The sequence below is a fragment of the Artemia sp. Qi Xiang Cuo genome, chromosome 7 (genome assembly GCF_049724085.1).
Source record: "Artemia sp. Qi Xiang Cuo chromosome 7, ASM4972408v1, whole genome shotgun sequence".
NCBI lineage: Eukaryota > Metazoa > Arthropoda > Branchiopoda > Anostraca > Artemiidae > Artemia > Artemia sp. Qi Xiang Cuo.
Window position 1 is genome coordinate 1,208,063 of NC_142800.1, and position 13,290 is coordinate 1,221,352.

At 36.7% G+C, this 13,290-nt stretch overlaps 1 protein-coding gene across 1 annotated transcript in view; it reads right to left on the reverse strand.

The window, feature by feature from the left end:
• Positions 1 to 13,290, reverse strand: part of Myo81F (unconventional myosin 81F) — a 181,788-nt gene that overhangs the window by 119,803 nt on the left and 48,695 nt on the right. The window contains exons 10-12 of the mRNA XM_089091950.1: positions 10,184 to 10,344; positions 6,256 to 6,432; positions 1,108 to 1,322 (exon numbers count right to left, since the gene is read on the reverse strand). Coding sequence (XP_088948076.1) covers positions 1,108 to 1,322; positions 6,256 to 6,432; positions 10,184 to 10,344 — 553 coding nt within the window. The remainder of the gene's footprint in view (positions 1 to 1,107; positions 1,323 to 6,255; positions 6,433 to 10,183; positions 10,345 to 13,290) is intronic.

The window sequence follows — 13,290 nt, forward strand, 5'->3', positions numbered from 1 at the left end:
TTGGCAATCTGTCATCTTTCATCCTAGAGCGTACCCTAGCCATTTCGTTCTTCAACGATGAAAAATTTTCATTCTGTGCCATATTTATATTTGTATATTGTTCCACATAAAACTAGCCAAATTGGTCGTTTATTCTCCTGAAACATGTATTAAGTAAAAACATAAAATCTCCTCAAAGTCAAGGGTTTTCTACATTGCCAATCGGTCCCTAAGAACACTGACCCTTTAAACTCAACATCCCTTCCTAGGTATAATCCTAGCAAGGGCCGTGCTGAAATGGTTGTCTGACTCGTAAAAACGTAACAAAAATGGATATAAACAAATTTTTATGCGTTTTTTGATTTTTTTTTTTTTGTGCGTAAAAGCCTCCGTAAGAAAAAATTTTGTGTACCCCCCCCCCTCGAAAAAGATCCTGATACGGCCTTAAATCCTAGTAACAGTTTTCGTGGAACTGAACCCCATCCAACTCAACACTCGTGCATCTTAATCCCCTTTTAACTCAATCTCATGCAGCTCAACCCCACTAAACTCGACCCTCATTCAACGCAACTCTCTGCAATTAGGCCCTTATTTAACTTAACCCTGATTTAATTCAATACCCATTCAATTCAACCCCAACTCTAACTCAATTCCAACTATTATAACTTTACCAAACCTAACCTAAAATTTGAATCGGAATTGAGCTAACGGAGGTTGAATAAAATGGGGTTGAGTTGAACAGGAGTTTAGTGGACGGAAAATTGAGTTAAAGGGGTGAGTTGAACGGGGGTTGAATTGCAAGCACACCCCCTAGCAACACCCAAAAATGCAACGCAATTTAAAAAGAGGCATCTTCCTTTTTGTTCTTTCACGATACCTTCTCGTTCATATTCGTATGTTCTTGTATATAATCTGAAGCAAAATGACCGTTTAGTCTTCTAAGACATGTATGAAGTCAAGACAAAAAATCTATTCAAAATCAAGGATTTTCTAGATTCCGCCACAATACCGCCTACCGTCACATACCTCCATAGATACCGCCAAAAAAAAACTAGCTCTCTAACCTGAAAATCTCCTAAGTAAAATTATGGCAGCACCCAAGAATGCGAGACAACTCAAATGCTATACCTTTCCTTCTTGTTCTTCCACGATACCACGTTTGTATTCGCAAGGCCATAAGCTGAAGTAAAATGACCTTTTGCTCTTCCAAGACTTCTGCCACCTGACTCTTGAGAAAGATCTTCGTTTTTCCAACTTGCCACTGTTTAATAGGAAAATTCATCATATTCAATACACCACGACAGGCTTCTTTATGCTCTTTTGCTAATCGAAGTCGCTTGTGTCTAAAAATTAATTACTTAAATGAAATATATTCTGCGTAAAAGCACAAAAGAGCCTTGAAAAAAAAAGCTGGAAAAGTGTTCACTAACATGTTGACCAAGCTTACGCATCACCCTTCAGTGATGGTTCGAAATAGCATTTGTACAGGTGAATTAATTGTTAAAAATCAAAATTGTATATGCCATATTTACCATTTACCGATTTGGTCTTTCTTTTCATTAATTAAAAAAACTTTTTCCACAAAACAAGTTTTTCAAAGAAAAGTAAAGAACTCCATTAAACAAAAAATGAGCAAAACTAAAATCAAATAATCTACCAAGCATGAAACTACCACAAATCAGCATTAATAAATAAATGACACCCAAAATGAACAGAAATTACAATAATTAACTAAGTCAAACTCAAAACGAGCAGAAATTAACATACGTAGGGCGCAAAATCCCTATGCCTTCACAAGGCCAGAACAAAATTTGCACTTTACTGAAAAAATATAAATGTTTTTACTTTTATAACTTTAATAAATCAAATAATATTAACATTTTGGTTACTAAATATCAGTATATGTATATTAAACTGACAATGCACATTCATTTGTATTTTTTCACTAAGTGCAAATTTTGTTCTGGCCTTGGGAAGGCATAGGGGTTTTGCGCCCAACTTATGTTAATTTCTGCTCGTTTTCAGTTTGACTTGGTTAATTATTGTAATTTCTGTTATTGTAATTATGTAGCCCCGAACGTTTGAACATAATACCCTCAGTCGTTCTTGGGATACTGCTGAGATGCCTTATTGGGAATTAGCATTATCACAGTGCATTTTGATTTAATCTTAAGTCAACATTTAGTTTTTAAACATATAAAAATTGGATTCGAGGAAGACTAAAATCTATTCTATAAATCATATACAACAACTTTCGATATAAACCTTATATGCCCCCAGGGCATAACTTACAACCCTTGCACTGAGGGCTCTGAGGGGGTTATCATCCTAAAAGACCTAATTTCCAGAACTTTCAACTACGTTAAACAAAATGGATACCTCAAAATTTTGATTGGATATGTTTGGGAAAATGGTGGGCGTGAAAGGGGCGTCGGTCGCTATCCAATCACTTTAAACTATTAAAATAGGAACGACTCCTTTAGATTTCCAATTGTCTGCTTCCTTCTGGTGCTATTTCAACAACGATATCAATTAAAACCCAATATGCCCCCAGTGAAAAACTTGAATATTTTGTCTAGAAAACGGTAGAGAGAGGGTCTGTAATCGCTAAAGACTTAATTCTTTAATCCTTTGCCAATGTGGACTAAAACCGCTATCTCAAAATTTTGATTGGTTGTGTTTTGGGAAGAGGTGGGCGTGAGAGGGGGGTTAGTTACTCACGAATAATTTTTGAAAATACAAAAGGGTATTAGTCTTGTGAATGTTTAATCGACTGAGCCCTTTTTCAATTTTTTATAACACCTATTTCAATGAAAAACAATGTTTGCCCCCAGGGCGTAATTGATGATACATGCGCTCAGGGTGGTTGGTGAGTATCATCCTTAAAAATATATTTTCTATCTGGAAATCAACTACCCAGAACAAAATGGCTATCTCAAACTTTTTATTGGATGTGTTTGGGGGAATGCGGGGGGTGGGGGGGAGGCTAGTTGCCCTACAATCACTTTCGACTATTAAAAAGGGCACTAGCCCTTTGAATTTCCAGTCGAATGAGCTTTTATTGAAGGTTCTACGACAACACCTTCTTTAAAAACCTTATATACCCCCAGGGCATAACTTAAAACCCTTGCCCTGAGGGATGTGGGGGAGTATCCTCCTCAAAAACATTATTTTCTATCTCGAAATCAACTACGCTGAACAAAATGGCTACCTAATAATTTTGATTGGATGTGTTTGGGGGAATGAAGGGCGTGAGGTGGGGGGGGGGCTAATTCCACTCAAATCACTTTCGACTATTAAAAAGGGTACTAGCGCTTTGAATTTCCAATCGAATGAGCCTGTTTTGAAGTTTCTACAACAGTGCCTTCTATAAAAACCTCATATGCCCTCAGGGCATAACTTATAACGCTTGCCCTGAGGGTTGTAGGGAAGTGTCCTCCTCAAAAACATGTTTTCTATCTGGAAATCAACTACGCTGGACAAAATGGCTATATCAAATTTTGATTGGATGTGCTTGGGGGAATGATGGGCGCGGGGGGGGGGGGGCTAGTTTCCCACCAATCACATTCGACGATTAAAACGGGCACGAAGCCTTTGAATTTCCAATCGAATGAGCCTTTTTGAAGTTTCTACGACAACGCCTTCTATAAAAACCTTACATACCCCCAGGGCATAACTTAAAACCCTTGCCACGAGGGTTGTGGGGGAGTGTCTTCCTTAAAAAGATATTTTCTGTCTGGAAATCAACTACGCTGAACAAAATAGCTATATCAAAATTTTGATTGGATGTGTTTGGGGGAATGATGGGCGTGGGGGTGGGGGGCTAGTCGCCCTCCAATAACTTTCTAGTAATAAAAAAGGCAATAGCCCATTGAATTTCCAATTGAATGAGCCTTTTTTAAAGTTTCTACGACAACACCTTCTATAAAAACCTTATATACCCTCAGGGCATAACTTAAAACCCTTGCCCTGTGGGTTGTGGGGGAGTGTCCTCCTCAAAAAGATATTTTCTATCTAGAAATCAACTACGCTGAACAAAATGGCTGTCTCAAAATTTTGATTGGATGTATTTGGGGGCATGTTGGGCGTGGGGGGGGCTAGTTGCCCTCCAATCACTTTCGAATATTAAAAATGGCACTATCCACTCAAACTTTCAATCGTATGAGCCATTTTTGAAGTTTCTGCGACGACTCCTTCGATACGAAGTGCCCGGGTCTGGAGAAAAAAAAAACAAAAAAAAATAACGCATTGTGCCCACATCGTTCTTTAATTAGGCAGCGCTAGCGCGCTGCCTCTGATAAGCTCTGTTATTTTACAAATTGTTAGACTATGTTCATGTGAAGACTTTTTATACTATCAAATAAATTAGATCTTAATTCAATAACTCAATAATCTTTTCTAATAATTCAAGTGTTTAAAACAAATGTCCCCTCCCCCACTCATTGAAAAAAGGCTAAATAAGAGAGAACTTAAATTTCAATGATTGAATATGGTTCTAATAGGATTATTAAACACTAATTCCTTAAGCAATTTAGTTGCACCGGGCTGAATAAATAAAAAAAGAAAACAAAAAAGATATGAACTATTAGCATTACAGTCAAAGTGATGGCATTTACATTCGCTAGTTACGGTCTCGTTCGAAATAGCATTCGCAATTACTAATTTCTTTCTAATTACTAATTTATAATTTAGGAACCAGCTAGAGCCAACCCTTACGAATGGATGAATAGATTAAATAGTCTTTGAGACAAGCCAAGGTTGGGTTGATATGGTATCGCCGTTGCTTCCTCATTAGAAGGTTTTGGTTCTTTGGGGTAAGCCATATATGATGCCGTCCCTAGTTCATTGTTTTAAAATCCCTCTGCGAGGCATCAAAATCGCCGAGAGGTAAAAATGGCTTCTTATTCAACTGTGCAGTCGCTGGTTAACACAGCAAATAGGTGCCATTAGATTAGTGACTTAGTGGTCATGTATATTCCCATGAATCATACAGGTATGGCAAATATCACCATGATGCGGACAGCTCCACTCTGTATCGTAATCACTCTGTATCGGAATTGGCACTTTCGATTACGTATAGAATTCTTTGCGACTTTACTATGATTCAGAAAGCAAGCGTAATTTTGTTTCAAAAGTGAGCATATGATTGAACCGACTATTCAAAGACGCTTGATAAGATCATAAAATTTTGAATGTCATTTGCACGTTACCTCCAAATGTCAGACGTCACGAGAATGCCTCTTAATTTTCTTCACGTTTTGTTTCGTGGGCTGTCTACAGGATGAAGATAGTATGGCCTCGAGTATTCTGAGGTCCAGGGCGTCCCAAAAGGCTCTGTTCTTGTGCCTCAGATTAAAATATTTTTTTTAAATTATATAGTACACTGAAAAGATTTAATTCTATTTATCTCCATCCCTACCCCAGGGTCTATGAAAGTTACAACATTGCAGGAAAATAAAGACAACTTAGTAAACTTTTTCAGAAGGCAACCCTTCAAAATGTAAATTTTATAATCCCCTGCTGCCTAACACAAGAACCTTTAAAGAAAATTGCACTGGGTAGTAAGTTGTTTTATGTTAATCATTTTTTAAAAGTAAGATTTGCGAGTTTTATAATGACCTCTAAGGGATTACACTACCCATCTTTGCTGACTATACTTGTATTTTATTTATGGGTAAAAGCGAGAATTTTTCCCGCTGCTACTCCAGGTTTGATTTCCCACTTTGCATAGTTTGTGACGATAACTTGGAGCACTGTTTGAGTCATTATCCCAGCCTTTTGGAATGTCAAATTTCTTTTCCATAATTTATCAAAGAATGCTTCCGCTCTGTTTATTTGGGAAGTATCTTAGTAGGAAGATATTACTGTGAAGTTTTCACAGCAAGAAAACGTCTTTGATTTAATTTTTACATACTTTTGCTTTCTGAGGATAAACACTGTTACTTCTTCTTTTTATTTTGTAGCATTTGCTCATTTTTAAATATGGTTTTTTGAAAACATTTCCTAGTATGGTTATTTGTCTTTATATTCTGAAGGCCCATTCGCAAAGAAATTTAACTAATAGCAAGATTTAGCCAGCGCTAATTTGAACCAATCAGATTTTCCATGGAAATTTCTGATTGGCTAAATAATTGGGTTAAATTAGCGCTAGCTAAACCTAGATATAAGGAAGATCTTCTTGTGAATGTGGCATCAGCAATTTTGTGTTAAAGGTCTTATTATGACTACAAATATACATCACCTTAAAAAGGGAATTAGGACAATAGGGTAATGTACCTGATCAGAGGTCGATAATGGATCAGGAAATCAGCAAAGGGCATATGGACAGGAAATCCGTCCTTTTTGATACGAACAATATCCAACATGCCAAGATAACGGAGTTGACAAAGAACTAAGTCGTCATCAAAACAATCTTCTTTCTTCTGCAGGTTGGGCTTAATACACCGTATATACCTATAATAAAATATAAATCCACAAATAATTAAATCAATTTCTTATCCTAAGAAGAAATACGAGGTATTAGGTCAACTTGAAAAGAGTAGTTTTATATAGCTGTTCGAGTCAGTAGCCATTCACCGCCAAAGGAGTCAAAGTTTTTCCAAGTTTAAACTTTGAATTGCGGTCTGAAGAGCAGGTTCCTACACTTAGTTATTACTCCCCTCGGTTGTTAGGTCCTCTCCAGAGTTCAGATCATTATGTAATCTTTTGGCAAGCCAAAAATAACCAAAAGAAGCCAAAGAAAACCAAAGTGACTATTCGTCCGCTTAACCCTCAATCAATTTGCGATTTCGGTCGGTGGATCGGGACTTACTGCTTCGACGACCTGTGTTCTGTAATAAACCCGAATAGTAAAGCTCAGCAGTTTAACTCTCTTCTGTTAGAGATGTTTCACAAGCTTTTTCCCGCTAAAGTTATAGTGGTAAATGAGTCCCATAAGCCATGGATCACAAGCGATCTCAAACAAATGATCAAGATGAGGTGCATGCTGCATAGTTCTGGACAAATAGCCGCGGCGGCGAAACTAAGAAACAGAATAGTGGATGTCAATCGTTTCAAGCGAAGAAATTATGTTCGGGAAAAGGTAGTACCCCTTCTCCAAAGTAGCAATCGGAAGTGGCATTCCACAGTGAAACAGATGACTGGCAAGTCAGTTAACAGTGAGCTAAAAATATCCAAGCCTGACGGGTTTCTTACGAGCGCTTCAGACATGAACGAGTTCTTTAGTGGAATTTGTACCCCCTACCCCTCAATTACGAAGGCCGAACTGGTTAATCTCTTAGTCGATTGTGAAACTGACGAAATAAAACAGTTTACCGAATTTGCTGTTTTTAAAGAACTTAAAAAACTAAAACCGAACTGTTCTTCCTACCCTGGTCAGTTGCCGGTCAAACTTATTTGCGAATATGCCATTGTTGGAACCCTGGTCCCAGTTTATTTAGATAAATGTCCCTCCCAGATTCCTTTCTTTTGGCCCCTTAATTATTTTCCTTCCCCGAGTAATAAATATTAATTTTCCTTTTATTTTGTGACGCCATTTTTGGTCTTCTTAATTGCGTAGTTGCTTAATAGACCACGAGGTAAGAAGTTGCGCAGTTAGGGAGGTTGACCAGTAAGTTAGTATGTCCTAGGATTGGCTGGAAAAATTCATTTACCACCCCCGTACCCCATGCCGCAGCACGCGGCTAGCGGAGCGGGCTGGGAGAAAGAATTCCCTTGTTAAGTCAGTTCTTTTATACAGCGTGTAGTGAATACAGTAAGACTTTTTTTATACTATGTACTCTTTTAACTTTTCAGCTTAGGTCGAGTCTAAAAAGATAGTTAGAAATCTTATCGGTAAACTTTGGCTTTAAATGTGGCCCTAGAACATCCAATCATGCTAGTATATACAGAATCGTTGGAGTAACCGCGGAAATCCCACTATTTTGGGGCCGACGAGGGATCTTCCCCTCCAGTAAGTGGCATAGCAACTCTTTGCGCCATTTTTGCCTTTAAAAGTGGTGACCCCGCACCTTAAACCTCCAATAGCCATGTGTTTAGCAAAGCCATTGGCATCGATCATCAATCAGTGCTTCAGTGAACAAACCTTTCCCGATGCTTGGAAGCGAGCCTGTGTTCGCGTAATACCCAAAGTTAAAGGACCTAAGACATGTGATCAGTTAAGACCTATTTCGATCACACCGAACTTGGCTAAAGTTGCAGAATCTTTCATATATCGTGAACTTTTTACGCAAATTTCACAGTCACTTGATCCCTTCCAGTACGGTTGCTTGAAGGGATGCAGCACGTCTGTTTATTTACTACGGCTTTATCACCAAGTAGTTGAATGGTTGGAGCTAGGAAGCTCTGTTTTTGATTTGCTTCTGGTAGACTACCGAAAGGCTTTTGATTTGATTAAGCACCTTCTTGCCGCTCAGAATCTCAAGTCGATGGGTACCCGTAAGCACATCCTCCTATTGGTAGTTGATTTCTTACGTCACAGGTATCAAAAAATGTACGCCCTATTACCAGGTGATATTGAATCGGAATGGGTGGAAATTACATGTGGTGCTTCACAAGGTACCAAATTAGCAGCTCTTCTTTTCCTGGCTGTTATTACTACATCCTTTCTGGCTTCGACGATCACTTTAAATTCGTCGATTTGTCTGCGCTTCTTAAATACCACGTAGAGGATCCGCAAGCTGTAGCCCAGTTTGACCCATACTTATTCGATCTGTTTAAATCACAGTATACTGCTAACAGTCTCCAAATTAACGAGAATAGATCAAAGGTTTTGAGGTTTAAGCCATTTAAACGCGATTTTAACTGCCCCATGATTTTGTTCCCTTCTGCTTCGTGTGCAACTATCTTGGACGTCACCTTTAGTGTGGACTGTTTGTTTTCTATTCACGTACTAGAGCTGGTAAAGAAGGGACATTATGCTATGCAGACACTGTCGCGATGCGCCGCCTAGGTTTTCCAATATATCAACTGAAAACGGCGTACCTCACTTTTATTCGACCCATCCTTGAATATGCATGTCCCGCCTGGGGCCCGTAAGTTCATCACCTATATTATTTAAGTGATGATTTGGAGGAGATCCAGAAACAAGCTGTAAAAATCATTCTTTGTGACAAATATGTAGATTACAGCTCCGCTCTGAAGTCACTTGAAATACCAAGCCTTCGTGATCGCTCTTTTCAGCTAATGATTCGTTTTGGGCAGTTTGTATTGTCTAGTCCTGTACATCGGACAATATTACGATCTGAAATACCTGTCCGCGCGAATGCCAGAAGCAAGAGCAAGCTTATGCCTGTCTCGTGCCGCAAAAATAGACTCAGTAACTCCTTTGTTCCTTTCTTTACAAGTGCTTTTAATAAAATGTAGTGAAGTGTTTTTCATGTAACAAACATCGCCTTATAGTGCATTCTTTTAAATGTGTCTATGACAGCTGTTTTCATTAAACTGATTTTGATTCTTAGGTTGTGTAAAATGAATAAAATAAAAGCAATAAAAGTTTTTATTTAGGTTTCGTAACTAGCTTTATGATCTTGTTATATAACGCTGAATGCCCCTGTTTGCTTTATTCAGAGCCAAATTTTAGTCTCTGTCTTCTGTAAGTCGGGCTTAATAAATCATATACAATTATAATGAATATAAAAATTCACAAATAAATGAATTTCATTATTTTCCAAAAAATCAAATATGAGTAAAAAGGCTGACAAGTAAATCTCGATCAGAGTCCGAATCGGTCCTCATTTACTGCGAAAGAAATCGATTTCATCAAAAATTACGGCTTTGGATTACATCTGGCAAGTCAGTTGGTGCACTTAGGTTGTGCTCCAGAATTGGCTCTAAAAAAGGGAAAAAACAACAAGTCTGAGTGAGAGGCACGGCTGGCATAAGCCTTTTTCAGGATTGTATAAAAAATGATGTCATTTTCACTCGTTATTCCATTGGGTTGTGTTCCAGACTTTAATCTCAAAACAAGGGGAAAAACAGGTAAAGCAGCTTAAATTTCCATTGAAGTTTTCATAATTAGCTTTATAAGTTTTATATTTACAAGTTTTATATATAATATAATAAAATATGACTTATATATTACCTTTATAAGTTTTTATAACTATGATTTTACTGGGCAACGCTAGATGTCACCGTTTATTTTCTTCAAGACGAACTCGATTTTCCCCCATTATCAGTTCCCATGGTCTTTGGAAGCATAACTTACCACGGGTTTGTTGCCTGCAGGGAATCAATGAGATTCTGAAGCTGAACGCGAAAGGTATCAGCAACTGTCGGCTTCCCTTTGTTGGTACCTCTTGAAATAGTTCCAAGAGTGCCTGTGTTGGTCAAAGTTGATCGGCCACTAATTGTAGACGGAGGAGATTCCTGAAAATAGAAGGAACAATTAGGAACTACAGTCAATCCTACAGAAACCTCGTTGAAGTCACCATACCTGAAAAAATTGAGGTTTCTTTAACCAAGTCTTATTAAATTAAATAATTACTATTTAACTCATCAATAGTTATTAATTTAAGCAATTATTAATGAAATGTATAGTTAACAAACAAAAGATGGACTATTTAATATTGATTTATTTACTTACTTAGTAAGTCCCGTCCATCCTCATGGGACGTTTTGGGGCCGCTCCTTTCAAAATTTCATGGGCCAGTGCTCGATATGCTGTTCAGTCAGGTGCAGTTCTGGATAGTTGGGTGATACGTTGCCAAATATTGATGTGCATAATTATCAATTTAATTAAATAATTATATATTAAATATTTAAATAGAAAATTCATTGAAGTCACCTTATCAGAAAAAACTAAGGGTTCTTAAAATTTTGGCCAAGTTTTATCAATAGTTATTTTTATTTAGCTAAATGATTAGTAAACAATTTGTATTTTCAATTACATCATTTTTTTTTCTGTTGTACAAATTTCCTCTCATTTTTGTATGAATTGACAAAACAATGTGAATTGTCAGTTTAATATACATATACTGATATTTAGTAATCAAAATGTTAATATTATTTGATTTATTAAAGTTATAAAAGTAAAAACATTTATATTTTTCAGTAAAGTGCAAATAATGTTCTGACCTTGGGAAGGCATAGGGGTTTTGAGCCCTACTCATCTTAATTTCGGCTCGTTTTGAGTTTGACTCGGTTATTTATCATAATTTATGTTCGTTTTGGGTTTCATTTATTTATAGATGCTGATTTGTGGTAGTTCCACGCTTGGTAGATTATTTGATTTTATTTTTTGCTCATTTTTGGCTTAATGGAGTTCTTTACTTTTCTTTGGAAAACATTTTTTGTGGAAAAAGGTTTTTAATTAATCGTTTAAAGGTAATAATAAACTCTTTATTATTATTTTGCTTTGATTACTTATTTCTGTTTATCATTGAGCATTGCCACAGAAAGGGCATGAATTATTGTGTTTTCCGTCATCTAATGTTTCTGCATTTGGAGTTGCTGAAGTTATTTTGTACTTCTTCATGTTCGCTAATTGTTACAATTATAACGTTAACAAAATAACATAAATAAAATCTAGTAAAGCTGGCATAGGTACATCTTTATTACTTCTAAATAGCGTTCTTTCCCACCTTCTTGGCCTTTCTATAAAAAACGTTAATAAATTCCTTGGCCATTCAAATCCGTTCTATTTGAAACGGAAAAAAATTAAATGATATAACCGAAAGATAGCTTATAATATAGGAAAATTTTCGTAGAAACAGATAAAAAAAAAAAATATTTCTCCCCCAAACCTAGAACTTTGATGAATCATTCTGTTTTTACTAAAGAGCCATCTATGATAACTGTAATTTACCTTATCTGTTAATAGATAAATATTTAATCAAATTATGCTTAGTCGATGAGCTTGATGGCTCAAACTGACAAGCAGCCTGAACTCTATGGAAATTAGGGGCTATATTTACATTGTCAGGCAAGATTAAGAACGTCACTGAATTCCGTGCAGTGACTTTTTCCAGGTATAAGTGATTTCCCTTCTAGCACGCCAGACATCAACCATGACGGTACAATTTTCAAAGACCTTAGTATTTCTTCCCTCGACCTGAAGCCTGATACATACATATTTTAACAGGGCGCGGATCACAAACTCAAAGCACTATTTGCCCCTTCAGCTGTATCATTGAAAAAGCAAAATACTGAAAGATGTATTCAGCTTTCAGAGTCTAATTAAAAGCAAGTTATTTGTGTGGTAATTTTTTTTTTGCATCCAAGATACGTTGAAAATAAAAGCCGTCCTAAATATCTTAAAAGTGAAAACGGATAGGAGAAAAGAGATTCAATTAATAAATAGAAATTCTCTAGTTTGACAGAGCGGGATGTGATTGAGTTTGACAATAACTATTACAAATCGGCTTTTAAATTACAACCACCGACTTGCGGGTGGTGGTTGTAAGTCAGGTGGTTGCGGGTGGAAAACATTTTCGAAACATGTTGTTAGTTTATACTTAGTTTTTTTTTTAAATTAAGCCCCTTGACTCTCAAATTTATAAGTTTTGAAATATCAAAGCTTTAAATTTTTATATTGACAAGCTTCTATTACAAAATGTATAGCCTACAGTGCATCTATGTTCTATTATTACCTTTTAAATTAACACAACCGTCTTACAGGTAAAACAACTTTCGTAACAGAAAGTTATTCTTTTTATTTCTTTTATTTCATTAGCCGTGTTGTCTCTAAAACAGTAGTTGCTGCTTTGAATTTTTGAATTGACAAGCTCGTCTCAGCTCTTAAAAACACGCATACACTCATTCCACATTGTAGGTCAGTAGTTATTGAGTTGGGTGGTATTCAGCTATTATTTTAAATAATCTTATGTTGGTTGAGGACTTTGAAGATCAAAAATGGACGAAGATGAAACATAAAAATAATTAAATAATAATAATCGAGTCCTTATCCACGATTCTCTCTCGTAGTGAAAGGTTTGATGTAGCGTTGATGACAATTTTTCTACAAGTACATGAATTCACCTCCTTCAGCTTTCTTGCATCGTCTTGCCCATTTTCTAGCCAACACGGCAGACACGAATCCCGATTGAATTATCTTAAGGTGCACATATAAAGAGCTGAGTACATGAAAAACAGCTTCGTTCGACGGTGCACTTCGATCTGGAACAATCTTCCTGAGGGAGGTGTCCCTAAAAGTTTTTCTGTCGACTCCTTTGGAAGAGATTTATCTGACACTCACAGCCCCAGGATGCAACAAGGAAGAAGAATTGCGACAAATCAGACAATTATTGAGACGTAACAAATTTAGGAATAAAAAAAAACTAATGAAGCATAATAATTAAAAGAAATATTCTATTA